The sequence below is a fragment of the Thermothielavioides terrestris genome, chromosome 1 (assembly GCF_000226115.1).
Source record: "Thermothielavioides terrestris NRRL 8126 chromosome 1, complete sequence".
NCBI lineage: Eukaryota > Fungi > Ascomycota > Sordariomycetes > Sordariales > Chaetomiaceae > Thermothielavioides > Thermothielavioides terrestris.
In genome coordinates this window covers 2,732,694-2,751,976 of record NC_016457.1, presented here as the reverse complement: position 1 = coordinate 2,751,976, position 19,283 = coordinate 2,732,694, and the positions used below count along the sequence as shown (strand labels likewise).

The window sequence follows — 19,283 nt, the reverse complement described above, 5'->3', positions numbered from 1 at the left end:
TCATCCACCGCCGGCCTGCATTTCCAAGTCCACGGCACTTGATCGAAGCCCACATTCCCAGTATTTTAGTTTCGAGGCAGCTGCTCTACGAGGGAAACAATCGAGGGCTCGCGCAGTCCTGCGCTGCGCCCGCCAACTGAGCAAGCAATCGGTGACTGGCGACTGGCGACGGACGGGCGAGACAGCGCATAAGAGGGACAGCAACGAGGCCCATCGACCCGACCCGGCTCCGTGTCCAATCCGATCGTTCAGTACAGTTTTCGAATCGGACAACTCCTTTCGTTTTATGAAAGCATCATCCCGATAATCAACCCCCAGGCCGCACCGTACACCGCTCATCAACCTGTTCTCTTTCCCATCCACATCAGGCGAACATCATCCGAACCCAGACCCTGTAGCGCACTCGGACTCTCCGGGGCACGGCGCGTCGACTGTTTCCTCTTTGACACCCCACCTACCGCTGCGCCTGCAATCAGCTTCCACGCTGGGTCCCTCGAGTCTTCCGCCGGGCGCTCCAGCCCAGTTTCGCAGTACCGTGGATACCATGGAACAAGATCAGAGTGCGGTCCCGGTCTCTGACCCGGCGCCGCCCTCTGCCCCGCTCCCGACCGAACCCTACGACGACACCCTCGGCAGCATCGACAGTTCCCTTCAGCAGCCGCAGCAACACCCGCAACTGCACCAGTACCATAACCCTGCGGTGCCAGAATACAACGACATCCACGACCAGAATGGCTTCCATGAGCAGCAGGACCATGTCCCATCACACCCTGTCGACCAGGGCTTAAGCAATTCGCCTCGCTCGCATTACCCGCCCGATAGCACAGATGGCGAGCCGACAGCTCGCTACGCAACCCCGCCGGTTCCCGCGCCTCCCGCATCCCGGCCGCCCTCGGGCCTTTCGGGACATGGGACTGCGTACGGAGCGGACCAGGCCTCGAGGGCAGGCAGCAACGGAGCGCCTGCCGAGCAACAAAACCCCGGGCGCAACCACGTCGTGATCAAAGTCGGCATGGTGGGGGATGCCCAGATCGGAAAGACAAGTCTGATGGTCAAATATGTCGAGGGGAGCTGGGACGAAGACTACATCCAGACTCTGGGGGTCAACTTCATGGAGAAGACCATCAGCATCCGGAACACCGAGATTACGTTCAGCATCTGGGACTTGGGTGGCCAGCGCGAGTTTGTCAACATGCTACCGTTGGTCTGCAACGATGCCGTGGCGATCCTGTTCATGTTCGACCTGACACGGAAGAGCACGTTGAACAGCATCAAGGAGTGGTATCGTCAGGGGCGCGGCTTCAACAAGACGGCCATCCCCGTCCTCGTGGGGACGAAGTACGACCACTTTGTGAACCTGTCGCGCGAGGAGCAGGAGGAGATCTCGAACCAGGTACGACTTGTCTGAACGGCGTAGAATAATCAGCTTCATGTGCACGGTTGGTTGACACGGACGATTGTGGCAGGCTCGGCGCTTCGCCAAGGCCATGCGCGCAGCACTGATCTTTAGCAGCACCAGCCACAGCATCAATGTCCAGAAGGTGCGTGGCAATCGCGACCACCATTTCCCGAACGTGACGGCTGACCGTGCGCAGATCTTCAAGATCGTGCTCGCAAAGGCGTTTGACCTGAAGTGCACGATCCCCGAAATCACCAACGTCGGCGAGCCATTGCTCATCTACCAGTCTTGCTAAACGACGCCCGAGAAGTCACCAAGATTTGACTGCCCACCCAGGAACACGTGTTGTACAACTGTACGGGTTGCCGGGGGAAAACCCATAATAGTATCCCCCAAACCACTAGTGGCCTCTATGATCCATGCCTCATCACGGAGGAACAACAGCTTTCGAGTCGGAATGGCATTCCAGGAGGCGGAGGTGGGCCAAGATACAAGGGGTCCAAGCGGCATCAGTGCCAGCAGCCCCAGGAAGGGCTCCAAAGAACGCTCGAGACTCGTCTCTCATTACCCATACTTCCTTTTTGTAACACCAGAGAGGCAACAGAAATGGACAAGACATTACTGTTGGGACGTGGAACAGATACATGCGCTGCGTGCCAGCCGGGAGCCGCAACCCACTCCTGTATCTGTAAGTTGGTTCGGATGTGGAGAGCAATAGGACTCAGTTGAATGTTGAAGCCGCGTGTCAATAACTACATTCCGCTTTGACTGCCGTCAGGGAATGGGGCGAACCAGGACCTACCGTGCATGGACGGGGCGTCGACGGAACAAACACCCCGGAGCTTTCCCAGCTTTAGATATTGATTTTTTTTTTTTTTTTTTTTTTTTTTTTTTTTTTTTTTTTTTTTTTTTTTTTTTTTTGGAACAACACCTCGTCAGTCCGTCAGTGGAGGAAGAATCGTTGAATGGATTCCGCGCTGTAATTCCAACATCCCGTTACGGAGTACAGAGCACGGAGCTACCAGCAGCAGTATCACACGTCCCTTCCCTGCCTTCCCCCCTCCTCCCTTCAAGCCCGTGTGGCTTTGATGGCGCTGACTGATCTCTGAGGGCCGCTCTGAGCGTAGAGCAACCTGGGAGGGAGGCAACACATTTCCTCCGAGGCCGCTCGAGCGTTGAGCAACTTGCTTGGGAGAGAGATTGCCTCGAATCCTGACCCTCCCCTCCCCCTTCGGATCACCGTCATGCACGCAGGTGCGCGGAAAGGAGGGACAACACAAACCACCGTATTCCCCGCGAGCGTGGGTTTTGAGTCTCGGTCACTCGTGGACACAGATACCTGCCCCCTGCCCAGCCACTTGCATCCTCACAACGTTGTACGGGGCAATCCAAATTGATGGGTGTATTTGTCTCGCACTCGAGCGATGTCTTTCCGCTACGCCAGTCCAGTCCATCATGCCAAGATCCCGACCATCTATCGACCATTACCAGTATGCCTCGAGCCCGTTGCCCATATCCCGATCCGATCCAAACCGACCCTTACGAAAAACCTTTGCCACAATCCTCAACGCCCATGCTATGCTTCACACTGAAATCCCCTAGTAAAGCATTTCATTCATCCATCTCACCCTCCTCGATGAGCCGACCCAGAATCAAGCTCTGGATAACCAGCTCGTCGCTCAGCGTCCGAACCCGCTTCACCGGCGGCCCAGCAGCAGAGCTCGCAGCCGTGGACGCCCGCTTCCTCTTTCTGCCGCCGCTCGGGCCGGAAGCGAACAGGGCCTCCTCGTCCGGCTTTCCGTCCACATAGACCCAGTCAAACGGCTGTCCCAACTCCTCGGCGGCTTTCATCTCCGCTTTTGCCTCCTCAACACTGTAGACACGCGTCAGGGCCGCACCCAGCACGCGCGCAAGGAACACATAGGCCATCTTCTTCCCCTCCACCGACTTCTTCACGACGGCAAGGATCTTGCTCCCTTCCAGGAGCTTCTTCCGTTGTTTGATGACATCCACCAGCTTCGCTGTTGCCGGATCGTACGGGGTTAAGCTCCTCGACCGGATAGCATCGCCGAGGAAGGCAGACTGGCCGGCGCAGAGCAAGTACGGCGACCAGTCGACAACCTCGTTTCGGTCCAGGCACGTCGTGATCCATCGAGCGGCGATGCATGGCAAGCCGAGGGCAAGAGCCTGCATGTATTTGACCTTGCGCGAGTGGCCATCTGCAATCAGTGCAGTAAAACCCATAGAACGGCCCTCGGGAGTAAGGTGGATCTCAGCGTCGCCGCCACGACTCGAAACAGCAGGACTACTCGACGGAGTTTCCATGGGCAATACTTCAAAAAGTTCATCGAAGCCGTTCTCCAGAATCCGGCCGCCAGCCTGTCTGATCCGTTTCTGGAGCATAGCCGAGAAGTCGGTCCGGGCACTGTATTGATCGTTGCTTTCGCCGGGCTTCCTCGACTGGAAGGATATCGCAAAGGCCATGTTCTCGAATAGCTTCAGGTCCCGCTGAGTTGGCGGGGGCCTCATAGCCGCACGGCCGGATCGGGATGCCGGTCTCGACACGGAAAGGCGAGAGACGCGCAGGCTCTGCTCGAAAGTAGGCGTTGCCGACACGGATCGCGACAGCTCGTCGGTCGAGTTAGAACCCCGCCTAGCCACCTTGTTAAACTGTCTGAGGCTCTCGGTCGATCCTGTTTTCAGCTTTGGCAGTCTTCTACGCGTATCCCGCCGCCTAGTTTGAGCAACAGCCGGCGAGGAACTGGCGACGACGGTGGAGCCAGTTGGCGAGCCTGTGTTTACTGTGCTCGTGATACTGTGAGAATCGCTGGGCGGCAGCTGGGGGGTCGATGGCAGGTCACTCAGACTGGAGGTTGAACTCGGCACCGGCGCGTACCCTTTGACAGACCTCGCTTTTCTGGATCTCGTACTGAAGGCCGGTGGAGAGGAACGGAAATTCGAAGCTGATTTGGCTTCTGACGGGGGGACCTCAAGAGACGGTGCCACCTGCGGCAGAGGCTCAGGCCTTCTGCCAGTAGGGCTTGTCTCCGGGATGGCGTCCGCATGGGACGTGCCTTCAATCACGGACGCCTGAGCAGGTAGGTTGGCCGACATCGTTGACGATCGCGGGAGCTCAGGCGCCGTAGGTGGCGTGGGGTCCATTGCAGGCTCCGGCTTCTCCACGTCTGACTGGGTTGACTCCTCATCCACTTCAGAGCGACGTTGCGCAGGCTGCTGAGGGGCCTCTTGGGACTCCTTCACGGCATCCGCGCATTCCGAGTCGTTCTCTGTCAGAGTCTTTCCGTAACACTGAGCGATATATTCCTCGGCTTGACTCGTCCGCCTGCGCTGGCTAGTTGAGGGCACCTCAACGATTTCCGACTTCATGGGACGGGGAAAGCTGATGGTGGTCAGCTGCTTCAAAGCAGCTTCCTTCTTCAGCTGGGCTTTCCTGCGCCTCACTATGGTGTCATAGCTATCATCGTCTTCGCCGGAGCTAACGGGATCGGAGCGCCCCCAAGAGGTTGATCGCCTTTCCTGAGATTTGCGCATCGGCTCGTAGGTGCTCATCGGCTCTGGGCCCGATCTCTTTCTGGCTGGCCCATCGTGAGAAGAGTCTGGCACGACAGGGTTCTCGGCCGATGCGGCGTGAACGGGGCTAGCTGCCCTAGCATCGATCGTCGAGGAGGTGGTCCCGGGCAAAATCCCCGGGCTTGACGTAATGTCGACAGGGGGTGAAGAACGGAGGCCACGAGCCTTAAGAGGGGACGAGACGACTGGGTTGGGAGAAATCGTCTGTCCAGGGAAGTCGGCCGGCGACGGGCGCGACGATGTTGGGCTGGCGGCTTTGGCTGGTGATGAGAATTGTGTACCTCGGAACAGCTGGGACGTCGGGAGCAGTTGGGAGCGGCTGTGCCGGAACGGGTTTCGGGATTGAGCGGGAGTCTCTGGCAAGTGCTGGGTCGGAGACTGAGCAGTCTTTTGAGAGGCTACGTGATGGAACCGCGCGAGGCTTCCAAAATCCACGAATCCCGAGTCGTCTTGGGCCGGGGAAACGGTCTTGTTGGTCCCAGCGGCACCGTCATCATCGAACCGAACAGCAGCCGTGTCATCATCGTCTACAGGAATCTCGACATTCGGAGAGCTGCCCCGAACAGGCTGGGGCGAACTCTGAGCCAGAGCATTTGGCGATGAGTGGTAGTACTGATCGTAACTGCGGCCAGCGTTGGGCTGGGTGGAAGATTGTGTCGAATCCATTTTCTGCTTTCGCGGCACGCCGCCGGCCTCCTCTGCCGAATGGTGGTGGGTCAGCGGAAGACTGTCTGGCAGTGACAAAGCACCGCCCAGCGTGCCATGTTGCTCAAGAGCATCCCAGATCGGCGCAACACCTGCTGGCCGCCCGCCGCTCAAAGCGCCAGGGTCCTGAGTCTCTGGAATTGAAGAAGCTTGGCTTTGCTCGGTGTCATCCACGCCACGCGTACCCCGCGTCTTCTGAAGCTGGTCAGTGCAATCCATGGCCGAGGCAGGGGTCGTGTTTGCAGGTCATAACGCGACTGCGATTGGCTTCAGCTGGGGCCGTGCGAGCAGACTCACCTGCTCGGTCGGTCTGCTGCCGCATGCCGAGTCTGCGTGCGACCGTCAGCGCGAAAACAGTCTACGGTGAATTTGGGCGAGGTGCTTCGAAGGCGAATTGGACTCACTCAGCCCATCGCCCCTCTCGCTCGCCGGGCTACTTTGCCTGGGTGAAGGCAGCGGCACTGCTTCTTCGACATGGGGAGAGCTGCTCCTCTGCACAGTGCCTCGAGTGATTAGCCTCGACTGCCCGGACATTAAATTGGACGAGGGGCTGTTGATGCTGGACTCACCAGACCGACACCGAAGCTCATCATCAGGTGATGCGCGATGACAAGGGTATCTTGCGACTCGTTGGTCCCGTCCAGGGCCTTTTTCTCCGCTTGGCGGAGAGCTCTTGAAGAGTGCCCGGGCATCTTCAATGCGCACTTGTCGCAAGCTGACGCGCAGGACGCCAGCAGGCAAACGGGAGCCTGGCGATGATGCCTGGCGGCAGAAAAAGCCGCCAGCTTCCGGATTGCCAAACGTGATGCAGCAGCGGGGCGAAAACTCGACTCTCAACCAAGGCAGCAGCAGCCATTGGCTTTGGCTTCCCCACGGTTCTCGAGGCCGATTCCTGGATCCCTCGTTTGTCTCCACCTGGAAGGCGCGACGAAAACGCGTCGTCACGTGCGAGTCCAGTGAACAGGAGCAGACCGCGAGCGGCCGGTCCGGATGTACTCCGTACGAATAACTGTGCAGTAATTCGTACACTGTGTAATTTACAGGTTATGATTATTCCGTTGTCCATGTACGGAATACACAGTAAAGGAGAGGTCAGCAAAACCTGGCTCTGGGCTGAGCGGATCAGCAGGGGCAGCAAAGGCCCACCTCATCCATACACTACCTCGGTATTCCGGACCAGTAGTTGAACGAACAGGTGGGCATATGTATCGCAGTATCAACTCCTTGACACTGAATGCACAGTAGTGTAAGCTACCAAATGTCACACGTCCACGGTGCTCTGAAGCCAGACTCGGGACCAGTCAAAGAAAGCCATGGAGATAGTAAATTGTTTGGTGGTCTCCGTTTTGTATCCGGGGCGCTGGAATTAAGGAGTGACGACATGTGAGACACTGCGTGCGCTGTGGAGCTGATCACCTTTTCCAGGTTCGCGCTGTTTGGTGGCCCCTGCGGGTTTCCGTGGCACTGAGATGCAGCACGAAATGAGCGCCGGGCGACTCCCCTTGCACCCTTTTAAGAAGCTCCCGCAACCGAGCTCCTGGAATCTCCCGCAACATCCCTCAGTCTGTCGCTTGCCATCCTCTGCCTCGGTCGCTCTCTTGAACCACATTCCTTTGAAGCGCAGCAAGCCCACAGCGCCGGTGTCCTGTCGGCCGCTGTTGGACACTGTGGACGTTACGTCCGATTACGTTTTGTCGATCGCCGACTGGTTCGGTTACACACCGGACCGCAATTGATTCTCATCGCCATCCGACGCGACCAGGTCCAGGTCTTGCGGTCGGAAGGCAACGTCAACAAAACAACAGTCTCCATCAGAGCCAAGGAAACGAAACGACACGGCGAAACAGCGGTGGAGCTGGCTGCTGGGCCCTGTCAGCGCCGGACCCACGCGGGCCAGGGACCGGATCCAGCCAGCGCTCCTCCTCCCCCGGACGAGTCGGCGGTCAGGGGCAGCTTCGCCAATCAGAACCAGGGGCTGCATGAATCGGGCGAGATGAGGTTCCCACCCTCTGGATTGCATCCATTCTTTTTCCCATGACCTCTGCCGTCCTCGTACGGACCTGCTTTATATCGGCTTGCGCCAACACTCTCTTGAACAAACGCGACAGCAACCCGCTGAACCTCCATAAGGCCGCCGTCGTCGCCGGAAGACCTACCCGCTTCAACTGCAGGCGGCGCCTCTGCCGACACTCGCTCGCCACCCCAAGCCATTCCGGTCGCCGACTGAGCTCACATCCTGGCTCTCTGCGCAAGCTCTCGCACTCTTTTGACCGACTTAGACTGCCGGCGAAGCGAGCTAAGGTAGCCCGCGTCTGCCCAGGCCCGCTCCAGGAGATGGAAGAGACCGCGCCGCTCCAGCGCGGCATGGACCGAACCCTGAGCAATGGCGCTTCAACCCCCGAGGGGAGACGCTATGAGAGCCGGGGAGGCAGCCATGACGAGTCCAGGCCGCGGCGCCTCCCTGAAGAACCTGTTGCGTCGCCTGCTTCGCAAGCCGACGATCCTGTAGAGACCCGCTCGACAAGGTCGGCTTCGACGGCTTCGAGGAGCACCAACAGGCTATCCCTGACTTTGCCAATCATGCCGCCAACTGCCTATTCTGCGCGGCCAACGCCAGCGTCTTCCACTGCGCCTGCATTTCCCCCGACTCCGCTTGACACGCCTGGCCTCATGTCACCCGTGGACCCGAATGACTTCATTACCGCAATAGCAGCACAGGAACGCCGCGTCTTGGAGCTTCGTGAAGAGCTCAGCCGTGCCGAATCGGATCTTGCAAGGCTGAAGAAGCAATGGGCGACGCACGAGGCGTACAAGAAGAGAGCGGGGCGACGAAATATTGAAGCGCTTTCCGGTCTCGGACCAGCTGCCGAGCTGCAGGACGAGACAGCCATTCGGCGCAGTGTCGAGCTCGACCGGAGAAAAGCGCTCCTCGGCCAGCAGAATCAGCAGGCAACACCAGAACGGAGTCGACGGCGCGTGTTTACGGGAAGCCACACGCGCACCCTGTCTTTGCTGTCTCCAACCAAAACCAATGGCGGATTTGACGACGAGTCAGAAAGCTCCAAGTTGGACGCTGACAGTCGCTTCACGCCTGCCGCTCCTGCTCTTCCCGCCAAGCGCGCATCATGGGCCTCGCGGCCAACGCAAGCAACCGCCATGAAGCAGCTTGCGGAGGATCTCAAGACGGGGATTTGGACATTTATGGAGGACCTGCGTCAGGCGACAGTGGGCGATGAGCCAATCACCGGCCAAGGAACTTACCTGAGGGGCATGGACGGCAGCATGAGGCCAACCGTGACAGGGAGCCTAAATAGTGCTGTGAGCGCCGGCGACCAGGACACCATCCGTGCCTCGGGCAACCCCAGGCCCCGAGCGACGTCGGCTTTCGAGGATACGCCCAAGACATCGAAGCAGGAGCAAAACAGTCAAACAGGAAAAGATGAGGGGGGCCAGTTCGGCGATGTCCCACCCCCCAAGCCGCCGCGGCCGCTGCAGAGATCCAAAACCGACGCGGGCACCACGAAGCCGACCAAGCGCTTCTCCTGGACGCCCCTGGCCATGGACTCGGTGGATGACAACGACTGGTCCAACTGGGACAGCCCCAGCTCCACCTCTCCCCGGTGGAGCGGCACGACGGTCAACGGCGACATCATCCCGTCCATCCCCGAGAGCGACTCAAGCCCTTCGTAAGCCCCCCCGTTCCTCCTTTTTCCCTTGCTTCCTCTACCACCCACAGCCAGCAGCCTCCCACCTCACCACCTCCATCCCGACTACCTGCACAATCGCACTAACCCGACGCCGTTTTGAACACGAACCAGGAAAAAGAAACCCTCCGCCAACCCCCGCTCCCCCTCCCCCTCGGCACCACCACCGCCGTCCTCCTCCGCCGCCCTCTCCCTCAGCCCCCACAAGCTCGAGGACCTGCTGCCGCCGGTGCTCAACCGGCTGACGCCGAGCAACCTTAAGCGCGTGGCCGGCGACTTCATGAAGGAGTGGGAGCGCAGCCTGTCGGCTCCCGACAGCGGCAGCAGCTTGGCGGCGGCGACGGCGACGGCGAGGTCTGCGCCGGTTGCCGTGGGGAAGGAAAAGGGTGTTTAAAGGGGATTCGTCCTCTCTCTCCCCCCTCTCTCTCTCCCCGCTTTCTCAACGGTGTGGGAGGGGAGTGACTGGGGAGGAGGGAGGTATGCAAAGCGTGCCACGCACGGACATGCTTCTGTGCCTTTTGGCGTGAGACCTGTCGGCGTTGAGCTTTGCTCTGATTTCCCTCCGCCCCTCGGTAAAGCACAGTTGTTGTTGGACTGCCGATATGTGAGGATTCAATTCAACCCAATGGCTGCAGAAGAAGGTGCCTCGCGGCGACTTGGGGGGGTTGGAGGTGAGACTGCTTTTTTGGCGCTCATCCAGCCCGGTTGTGGGAAATAGACAGAGAGGGGGCGGCAAGATGTGGGTGGACATTGTGTGATGAGCTTAAGATGGGCTGTGGGAGTGTTAACGATAATGACGCAACGAATGTGATGAAATGAAACGCATCAGAACCACAACCCCGCGTTGAGCCATTGCAGGACTGTTGTGGTGAACTGGACCAATCCGTCCATCGATTGATCAGAGACAATGGAACGCAACATCACCATGACCCTCAGATCCGCGCTCAAGGAACCAAGAGACGAAAATGAGGATCCCCGAAGAAGTCTATGTGCTAGGTTCCAGGCCATCCTTCCCATATGCACAGTTACATGACAACCACCCTGGTGAGGGAAACCAATCTCTTCCTTTACTTGTCCTTGACACACACGCACACACACAAACACATGCCAACCAGGCCGGACATCTCCCGTGCAGGGTAACTCTTTTTTTTCACTCATCAATCACAGCGGCAAACTTGTCCAGCATGGCCTGCTGTATCGCCTCGTACTGTTTGGAACAACTCCCGTCAGCACACATACACCTGACCACTCAAGGAAAGCAGAAGCAGAGCTGAAAGCAAAAGAAAGGGGAGGGGAGGGGAGGGGAGGGGAGGGAAAGCAGCGAAAAAAGAGAGAGAGACCAACCTTCTTGCAGATCTTCTCCTGCCCCTCGGTGGGCACCTCGAACTTGAGCCTGCGCAGCTGAGCCTGCAGCTCCTGGGTGGCGTCGCGGACCTTGGCCCAGGTCTGGCCCTGGGCGACGGCCTTCTGGGCCTCGTCGTGGAAGCCCATCATGAGCTTCATCATCCACTCGGTCTTCCAGATGGGGCAGAACTGGTCGTAGTCCGAGTAGCCGTTCTGCTGCAGAAAGTCCTCCTTGACCAGCGTCGCCAGGTCGAGCGTGATCTTGTCCGGGTCCGACAGGGCCGACTTGCCGACCAGCTGCACGACCTGGTCGAGCTCCTCGCTGTCCGACAGCAGCTGGCGGATGCGGTCGCGCAGCCGCGGGAAGTCCGGGTACTCCTTCTCGTACCACTTGTCGAGCACCGCCGTGTACTTGCTGTAGCTGAGCGAGGTGTTGATGGAGGGGAAGTGCTTGCGCTGCGCAAGCTTCTTGTCGAGGCCCCAGAAGACCTGCACGATGCCCAGCGTGGCGGACGTGACCGGGTCGGAGAAGTCGCCGCCGGGAGGGGACACGGCGCCGACGATGCTGACGCTGCCCTCGCGCGCTGGGCTCCCGAGGGCCTGGACCTTGCCGGCGCGCTCGTAGAAGGAGGCGAGCTTGGCGCCGAGGTAGGCGGGGAAGCCTTGGTCGGCTGGCATCTCGCCGAGACGGCCCGAGAGTTCTCGCAAGGCTTCCGCCCAGCGCGACGACGAGTCGGCCATCATGGCGACGTTCATGCCCTGGTCCCGGAAGTACTCGGCCACTGTGATTCCGGTGTAAATTGAGGCCTCACGCGCGGCGACAGGCATGTTGGAGGTGTTGGCGATGAGCGTGGTGCGCTTCATGATGGGCTCCTCGCGGCCCTCGACCTTGATGGTAAGTTCGGGGAAGTCCTTCAAGACTTCGGCCATCTCATTGCCGCGCTCGCCGCCTGCCAATGGTGTTAGCCACATGGTTGCTCCTTGGAGCGTGATTAGGGGGGTTTAGCGGAAAAGGGGGTGAATAATAAAACAACCCAGATCGCTCTACCTACACCCGACGTAGACGATCACGTCACTGTTGGAGAACTTGGAGACGGACTGGCTGATGACGGTCTTGCCACAACCGAAGGCGCCAGGGATGGCAACAGTGCCGCCCTGGACGGAAGGGAACAGAGCGTCGAGCACGCGCTGGCCAACAATGAATGGCTTGTCGGCTGACTGCTTCTCGGTTGTCGGGCGCGGGACTCGCACCGGCCAGGTCTGCATCATGGGGTATTCCGTCTTCTTGCCGTCAAACTCGACCTCGAGGAGCTTCTCCTCGACGGTGTAACTGCCCTTGTCGGCGATCCTGGTGATGGTGCCACGAGCCCGCGGCGGAAACAGAATCTTGTGCACCGAGATGAGCGAGTTCTCGTAGACGGTCCCCCACACATCGCCGCCTGCGATGTGATCGCCAACCTTCATGGTCGGGGTGAAATCCCACTTCTTCTCGCGGTCGAGCGCGGGGGCGGCGATGCCTCTGGGAATGTAGATGCTCTTCGACAAGGACGAAATCTTCTCCAGCGGCCGTTGGATACCGTCGTAGATGTTGTTCAGGAGACCGGGGCCGAGCTCGACAGCGAGGGGCTTGCCAGTCCGCAGCACTGGATCGCCAACCATAACGCCGGCTGGGGAGATGTTAGCGTCACGACGAGGACGCTGGGACAGCACCGTTGGATGTCCTAACCTGTTTCTTCGTACACCTGAATGGTCGCTTGGTCGCCATTGATTCGGATGACTTCGCCGACGAGCCGGTCATGGCCGACTTTCACCTATTCCTCAGCTCAGCCACATCGCCCTTGCAGACGCGGAAATCGCGGCGGAAACCGTGGCCGTACGTACCAGCTCGTACATGGCAACTCCGATCATGCCCTCGGCGACGACGACGGGTCTGTATATCTTATATCAGCGGTCGCTGCGCGGGCTCGTGGCGGGGGAATTTGGTCGTGACGAACCCGGAGATCGAGTAGATCTTGCCTGCTGAGCCGTCAGTAACCATCAGGGCGGGGGGAGAAGTGAAGCACGCTGGAAGGGTATGCGCACCTGTATGGACGCCATCTTTGTCGCCGTCCGTCCGCGACTGCAATCAAGCAGCGTCAGCTTGTAAAGTCAAGGCCACGGGCAACTCTTGGGTAGAGGGAAGGGTGTTGGCGGCAGGCATCATCAAGTAAGGCTCGTGCTGGCGGGGCGAGGGCTGCTTACAGGGGCCATGCTGGGCGACGAGGAAAACGCAGCGGGCGCGGATGCAGGCGCAGGCGGAGGTGCAAGATTAATAACAATCGTCGGCTGGTTCTTCGGGGCAGATGCCGGCGCGGGTGCGGATGCGGATGCGGATGTGGATGTGGATTCGGAGAGGGGTGGTGTGCCGGGTGACGGTGGAAGCGGGAGGTTTGCAGCTTCGACAAGCTCCCGGTCGGAGGCCGGGGCGGTGCCTGCCGAAGAGAGTGGAGGCGGCAATGATGCAGTGGGCCGCGCTTCTGGGGCTTCAGGGGCTGCTGCGGCTGCTGGAGCTCCTGCTGCTCCTCCTTCGGGCGGCGGGTCGGGTCGGCCGGATTGGCTGCCAGCTCCAGCTCGAACCAACAGATCGACCAGCGACGGCCGCGCCTTCAATCGCGGCCGCAGTCCGACCTGCATTCAAGAATCGAGAAAGCCAGGCAGACACCCCGACGTTCGTGTAACAGACGGTTGTACTGTACTTCGTAACGAGTGCACAGATGTTGGTGCGCGAGAAGAGAACGAATTCCAAAGCAGTCGGGTCTGAAGCCGTTCGGTGTGCTTGTATCGAAGTACGGATAGTTACTCCGTGAAGGTTCCCAGTTGGGTGATGCTGGTTGGATCCCCAGTTGAATGGTGCCATCCACGGCTCAGCCGCTCAAACGCTGGAGGAAAAGGCAACGAATGCGACGCCGCAGGACACCCCTTTTCGGCACCGCTTGCTCGCTCGAAACCACGGCCCGGGATAGCAGATATTGAATAGGTATATGTGGTACTATCTGATGCAATGTGGATTTGCCGATCTCTCTTTAGTGTATGCCTCCCTTTTTTCCCTTCACTCCACACCTCTACGAGTTAAACTGCCCCGCGACGCTTCCTCGCGAGACACTGGCTTCACTGACAGTTGGAGAACCGTGGCTGCTCCCCGTCGGTTGCAATCAAGAATGTTATTTCTTAGGGGAGCTTCATAGAGTATGCACTGAATCAATGCTGCGGAGTACACACAAAGCCGCTCACAGTATGGACGCCGGAGCACTGTGCCGAAGCCAACCAGGTAACGATATGGATCAGTTCACAGAGCAGCACGGCTTCTACAGCACCAACCCAATGCATCATCCCATTACACTACGACACGACCATATATAGCTCGGGTACAGCACCAATATATCAGTACAAGCCACCCCACAAGACACAACGGCGCAGAGCCGAAAAGAACAACCACCGGACGAGACCGCCGGCCTCAACACGTCATGCCGCCCGTTTCTCCCGTCCACGAAAACGCCGCCGGCCGCCGGATAACTTGGAAGCACCATCCATCCGCCCGTCCGTCCGATGATCCGAAACTCCTTTTCTCACCCCACCAAAGCAAGAAAGAACAATGACACCGCACCTCGGAAGATTCGGTCAAGCCGTCTCAATCACCACCGCAACACCACGACAGATCCAAATGATGCGAAGGCCAAGACGGGGAAAAAAAACTGACTGAATGAATTCGCTGCAAATGCTCCATCCGGGAAGCAGACTTCGCGCCTCCCTTGCCCTCGCAACAACCCCACCCCATTAAAAGGGCGGTTTGCCCAAACCGGTGCCCCAACCTGAACCGACGCCTCAAATAATGGTTCTCAACTCCGCTCTGAAGACAGTGAGAGAGGGAGTAAAAAATGGGAGAGCCATTCTCTCCTCCATGATCAGATCTCATTGAACGGCGTCGATAATTTGATCTCCCCGAAACCGACCGCGGGGACTCTGAGATGATGGGGATGCGAGGTCTGATGACTTGATGTGATATGTACGATGCAATGGAAACATCGCAGAATTCCAGAGAGAATCCTCACCTCAAAAACAGGGCAGCAATGGTTGGTGAGGATCCCCAAGAGCAGGAAGAGGTGAGGAAGACAGGACATGCAGGAGGCATTATGAGGTGGGGAGGTAGTCTTTAGTTGAGGAAGCCCTTGCACGCTGCCGTTCCGCACAGGCAGGGGATGCGGTCCGTGCTGCCAAGCTCGCGCTCAAACTTGTAGTCGTATGTTAACTCCTCGTCTGTGGTACGATACGGCGTCAGCTGATAGCTATCCCAACCAAAAGAAGGCAGATCCAAAAAGGAAGCAACTTACTCTGCGCGATGTCCCGGAGCGCATAGATCACGATCCGCTTGCTGCCCTCCACCTTGATGATCTTGGCCGTGCAGTTGGGCATGCAACTGTGGTTGATGAAGCGCGCGATGCCGCCCTTCTTCGTCGCGTCGATGACCGTGTTGTCGTCGATGCGGAAGAGGTAGCTGCTGCCGATGCCGCTCTTCAGGTACCTGTGCTCGCGGATCTCGGCGATCTGCTGCCGGACCTCCTCGCCCACGTACTCGATGATCATGTCATCCTTGGGTATGTTCTCCATTGCATACAGGCCCCAGTTGTGGATGGCCGACCGGTCGAACTTGACGGGCTTCTTTCGCTTCTTCAGCTGGTTAAACCGCAAGACGTCCGAATCCTGGCCGAGCGTTTTCCGCTGGTCGTTGAGGTCCGCCACGAAGCGACGGTTGTTGGCCCGGTTGGCTCGGGAATTCCCCTTCGCGACGAGACTCTCCGCGGCCAGCCTGGCCGCTTCCGCTGCCGCGAGCGCCGCGTCTTTGGCGTTTTTGCCCGTCTGCGCCTGACGCTCCTCTCTGGCCTTCTGCACCATGAGGTGGTGCGGGAGATATTTCGACTTCTCCGAATTGAGGATCTTCTTCACGCCCTCAGTCCTCGCACAGCCAGTGGGATTCGGGACATAGTAGCCCTCGATGCGAACCGGTTCCTTTTTTGACCCCCGCGCCGAGTTCAGCTCACGGATTCGATCTCGCCTCCATAACCATAGCTCGGGGTCGTCCATCTTGCAGCGCCCGAACTTCTTGCAAAGCTTGTCGACGTCTGGTTGATCGTTCTCCCCCAGCATCAACTCTTGCAATGCCGCCACGTCGAAGCTGAAGTCCTCAGGCAGCTCCAAAGCTGCGACCTTCCGGGACGGGTACAGATTCTCGTCCAGGTCAGGCTTCTCCTCCTCTTCTTCGGCATCGGGCTTCCCGGGCTTCTTCGGCTCCGTCTCCGCCTCAGGTGTCGGTTTGGCCTCGTCCACTTCCTCCGATGGCAACGCCTCTCTCTCGAATATCTCTTGCTGTTGCCGTTTGAGAGCTTCCCTCTCTTCGAGCAGCTGCTTCTTCGACTTCTTCTTCGTTTTAGGCGCGGCTTTCGGCTTGGCCTGCGCCCCTTGCGGCAAGGGCGTTGGCATCCGGGAACTGTCCGTTTCATTCTCCTCCGCGGCTCCGGCGTCCGGGAGAAGAAGGTCCTCCGGAGATGGCTCAGAAGATGGGAACTCGGTTTCGATGCGGTCAATGGCCACGCCGAAAAGCTCCTCGTCCGTCTTCTTCTGCCGTTTAATGGCCGTTTCCACCTGCAGATCCAGCTTCCTCTTCTTTGGCAGTACCGAGCTGTCATTCAGAGCAAAACTGGCCTCCGTCATGGAATCCTCCTCGCCCGGGCCCCAGAATCCGTAGTCATCCTTGTCCGCGCCGAATTCCGAGCCCATACGGCTGCGAGGTCGGGACTCAAGTTCCTCTGTGTCGCGGCCGAGCGATGTCCTATTCTCGGTTTCATCCTCAGATTCACCCTCGCTGTCGCTCCTCAGGCGGTAATGGAGGGACCGAAATGCGCTGCGCCTAGCCGCAGGGCGGTTGCGCGCAAACGGATCGTTGAACCCATGCTTACGGGTGTTCAATCCGGCATTCTTGACCTTGCGGATGCGCGGCAGCGCGGAGACGTCAAGCCGGGCCGTCCGTCGCTCAATGGGATCCCCCCTCGAGTTCGGCGTGCCCACGGGCGAGCGCTCCTCGTAGTCGTCGAGAGAAATGGGAGGAAGCCTGGCACTAACAGGATCCTCGAGATTGAGTCTGCGTCGCGTGGCGTAGTGGTTGGCAGGATCCAGGAATTTGAAAAGAGCCGGTGCCGCGATCTTGGTCCGAATATGCTTGATCAACTGCTCCTTCATCTCCCGGAGGACGACTTCCGTGGCTTCGAGAACCGGGTCAAAGTTCTTAGCCCTTTGCCGCTTCTCCTCCTCCAAGTCCGCCTCCTCCTCGCGCCTTCGACGCTCTCGCTCCTCACGCTTGGCTCTCTCCTCATCGCGCTTGCTGCCGTCATGTTCATGGTCACGTTCACGGTGCGACCTGCTGTCGTCAAATCGTCTCCGCTCGGGGGTGCGACTTCGGCGCCGGGCATCTGAGCTATGCGAGGTCTTGCCAGCCGTCCCGTACAGATGGAGCTCCATGACCATGGTGTAGGTAAAGAAGGCTGTGCGGTCTGCAGACCGGTAGCAGCGATCGGCCTCGGCTCGCCCATGTCCTGAATCTCGGAAGATGATGTAGTAGCCGCTCCTGTCAGCCCGGATGTCCTCAAACATGAATGTTTTAAGGCGCCTCTTCATGTGGGTCACCGTGGTGGGCATGACGGGAACGTGTTGGTGCGCAACAAAGATGTACGGCTCGTGTTTAAGGCGTGGGGCAATGGGCTCGACCTCAATCACGGAATCCAGTCGGGGCTTTGGGACCCAAACGCCTTGGACGTTCATCAAGCCACGGTGGGCTGCGGGGGCCTTGGGTGCGGTCGGAGGGGGGCCGGGAATGAAGTCTTTGGGTCTCGGGCCAGTGGGGATCTTGGGTTCGCCTGGGCCCTGCGTCGATTCGTTCTCTTTCTCTTTCTTCAGCACCTCTTCCAGCATCCGAGAGCTCTTCTTGCCATCAGCATCGTACTCGACGCGGACGGTGCTCGCCTCAATTCTCTTCCCGTTCATTGCCCGGACGGCGCGCCTGGCGGCCTCGGCTGCGGGAACCGGAATCGGACGCGAACGGCTGGGCTTTGAATCTCTGTAGCGGAATGTGGCGAAGCCGAGGTAGCTCCCCGTCTCTGGGTGCATCTTGTTGCTACTCTCGGCGATGTCGCCGAACGAAGCGAACACGGCAGTCACCTTGGAAAAGGCAAGCAACGGGTTGAACCCCATGACCACGATCTGGGTGGGAGGTCCCGGACCGCAGGAGGTCTTGGGATCATACTTGTACGGCTTCAGGTTGTAGGGCGCATGGCGTAGCCGGGCCTTCGGGAGGTGGAAGTCGACGTTGATGTAGTTTAACCTCCCGCCCTTGGCCAGGCGAGGGTCTGAGGGGGGAGCGTCATCTCGGTTGCCCTATGCACAGCATTAGCCAGTCAATTCACGAACCAAGATGACGCTCCCCCCTTTGGTATGGAAGTATCACGTGTACACGTACCGGTCCAAACTCTTTGTATACCGGTTTTCTCTTCCTCTTCTCGGGGATCGGAACCGAAGCATCCAAATGTGGATCATATCTGCATCTGATGGACAGAATCGAGCGAGACGGGTCTCGGGCAGGCACACGTCCGGCGTTCGGGGCTTCAAGGACTGTTCCGTTGGGTACCGGGCTGCGTCCGTCTATTTCGTCGGCGCGGCGGGGAGTGAGCGACTGTGCCTTGACACCCGCAGTTGATGATAAATATGACGACGGGGATGCGTGCGTGGTAGGTGGGGTGGGTTGGCCATTTGAGCTTTTCGCGGCGGCCGAATTGCTCGGTCGCGCGGGGGCACTAAAGACTGAAGAACTTGTGCTGGCGTGCGAGCTAACCGAACCTCCAACGTTGAGGGCATCTCCGGCAAGCGAGTCGGCATCATCTGTCGGTAGGTGTGCAACATCACGGCTGGCGCCAGCGGTGCCGGCAGTGCCAGCGCCGGCATGTTGTGGTGCGGATGTCGCAGGGTTCAGCGGGGAGTTGTGGCCATTGATGTCGGCTGCCTGCACGGATGGAGACTCCTGTGCTTTCATTTTCGCCTTTTCGCGTTCCATGGCCCTGTCCCTTGCGGCGCGCGGGGCGGCGGGGAAGAACTGAGCGAAGCTCGCGCCAGCAGGGCGAGTCATCGCGAGAAGGGGTCACTGTTACCGCTGCCGCCGTCCTCCTCCAAGAGTCATCTTCGGTGTTGGCGATACCGGGACGCACCATGCATGAGCGCCGTCGAGCTTGGAATTTGCGATGTGGCGGGAGAATTAGGCGCGCAGGTCCCAACCGCCAGTCCACGCGACAAAGCCTTGCCGTGACAAAGCTTTGCCGAATGAAGGGCGTCACTGAGCTGCGCCGCTGAGCGCAAGCGGTTGAGAGGCCTCCAGCACGTCAGGGGAAAAAAAAAATCAGCAAGAAGTCCTGGGGAATTGCTGCGACCGGCACACGTGCACTCCGTGTTCGTTTGAAAAAACG

General features: G+C 59.1%; 5 protein-coding genes across 5 annotated transcripts; 2 read left to right on the top strand and 3 right to left on the bottom strand.

The window, feature by feature from the left end:
• The first annotated feature begins 442 nt into the window (after window positions 1–442).
• THITE_2107730 (uncharacterized protein) lies at window positions 443–1,923 on the top strand. The gene is made up of 3 exons (XM_003649208.1): window positions 443–1,393; window positions 1,467–1,541; window positions 1,596–1,923. The coding sequence occupies exons 1-3, from the start codon at window positions 545–547 to the stop codon at window positions 1,692–1,694; spliced, it is 1,023 nt and encodes a 340-aa protein (XP_003649256.1). The 5' UTR covers window positions 443–544; the 3' UTR covers window positions 1,695–1,923.
• A 1,077-nt stretch (window positions 1,924–3,000) lies between these two features.
• On the bottom strand, window positions 3,001–6,100 carry THITE_2107729 (uncharacterized protein). Its single transcript, XM_003649207.1, has 2 exons — window positions 5,993–6,100; window positions 3,001–5,890 (listed from the first exon to the last, which is right to left on the bottom strand). Exon 2 carries the CDS (start codon window positions 5,654–5,656, stop codon window positions 3,011–3,013), a length of 2,646 nt encoding a protein of 881 aa, XP_003649255.1. The 5' UTR covers window positions 5,657–5,890; window positions 5,993–6,100; the 3' UTR covers window positions 3,001–3,010.
• A 1,480-nt stretch (window positions 6,101–7,580) lies between these two features.
• On the top strand, window positions 7,581–9,991 carry THITE_2107727 (uncharacterized protein). Its single transcript, XM_003649206.1, has 2 exons — window positions 7,581–9,381; window positions 9,514–9,991. Exons 1-2 carry the CDS (start codon window positions 8,366–8,368, stop codon window positions 9,791–9,793), a joined length of 1,296 nt encoding a protein of 431 aa, XP_003649254.1. The 5' UTR covers window positions 7,581–8,365; the 3' UTR covers window positions 9,794–9,991.
• Window positions 9,992–10,349: 358 nt separating this feature from the next.
• On the bottom strand, window positions 10,350–13,379 carry THITE_2107726 (uncharacterized protein). Its single transcript, XM_003649205.1, has 8 exons — window positions 12,985–13,379; window positions 12,826–12,862; window positions 12,738–12,759; window positions 12,625–12,673; window positions 12,470–12,554; window positions 11,796–12,410; window positions 10,744–11,693; window positions 10,350–10,606 (listed from the first exon to the last, which is right to left on the bottom strand). Exons 1-8 carry the CDS (start codon window positions 12,991–12,993, stop codon window positions 10,550–10,552), a joined length of 1,824 nt encoding a protein of 607 aa, XP_003649253.1. The 5' UTR covers window positions 12,994–13,379; the 3' UTR covers window positions 10,350–10,549.
• A 708-nt stretch (window positions 13,380–14,087) lies between these two features.
• Window positions 14,088–18,949, bottom strand: THITE_129744 (lysine methyltransferase enzyme-like protein; the record flags this gene model as incomplete). The annotated part of the gene is made up of 3 exons (XM_003649204.1): window positions 14,088–15,036; window positions 15,111–18,204; window positions 18,287–18,949. The coding sequence occupies 3 exons, from the start codon at window positions 18,947–18,949 to the stop codon at window positions 14,933–14,935; spliced, it is 3,861 nt and encodes a 1,286-aa protein (XP_003649252.1). The 3' UTR covers window positions 14,088–14,932.
• Between the last annotated feature and the right edge of the window lie 334 nt (window positions 18,950–19,283).

Excerpts from the sequence above, each read along its gene's own strand:
- THITE_2107730 (XM_003649208.1), top strand. The coding sequence starts at position 545 with ATGGAACAAGATCAGAGTGCGGTCCCGGTCTCTGACCCGGCGCCGCCC. Across the intron at positions 1,394-1,466 it reads AGGAGGAGATCTCGAACCAG|GCTCGGCGCTTCGCCAAGGC; the intron begins GTACGACTTGTC and ends CGATTGTGGCAG. Across the intron at positions 1,542-1,595 it reads ACAGCATCAATGTCCAGAAG|ATCTTCAAGATCGTGCTCGC; the intron begins GTGCGTGGCAAT and ends GACCGTGCGCAG.
- THITE_2107729 (XM_003649207.1), bottom strand. The coding sequence starts at position 5,656 with ATGGATTCGACACAATCTTCCACCCAGCCCAACGCTGGCCGCAGTTAC.
- THITE_2107727 (XM_003649206.1), top strand. The coding sequence starts at position 8,366 with ATGTCACCCGTGGACCCGAATGACTTCATTACCGCAATAGCAGCACAG. Across the intron at positions 9,382-9,513 it reads GAGAGCGACTCAAGCCCTTC|GAAAAAGAAACCCTCCGCCA; the intron begins GTAAGCCCCCCC and ends AACACGAACCAG.
- THITE_2107726 (XM_003649205.1), bottom strand. Across the intron at positions 12,760-12,825 it reads CAAAGATGGCGTCCATACAG|GCAAGATCTACTCGATCTCC; the intron begins GTGCGCATACCC and ends ACGGCTCAGCAG. Across the intron at positions 12,555-12,624 it reads GAGTTGCCATGTACGAGCTG|GTGAAAGTCGGCCATGACCG; the intron begins GTACGTACGGCC and ends GCTGAGGAATAG.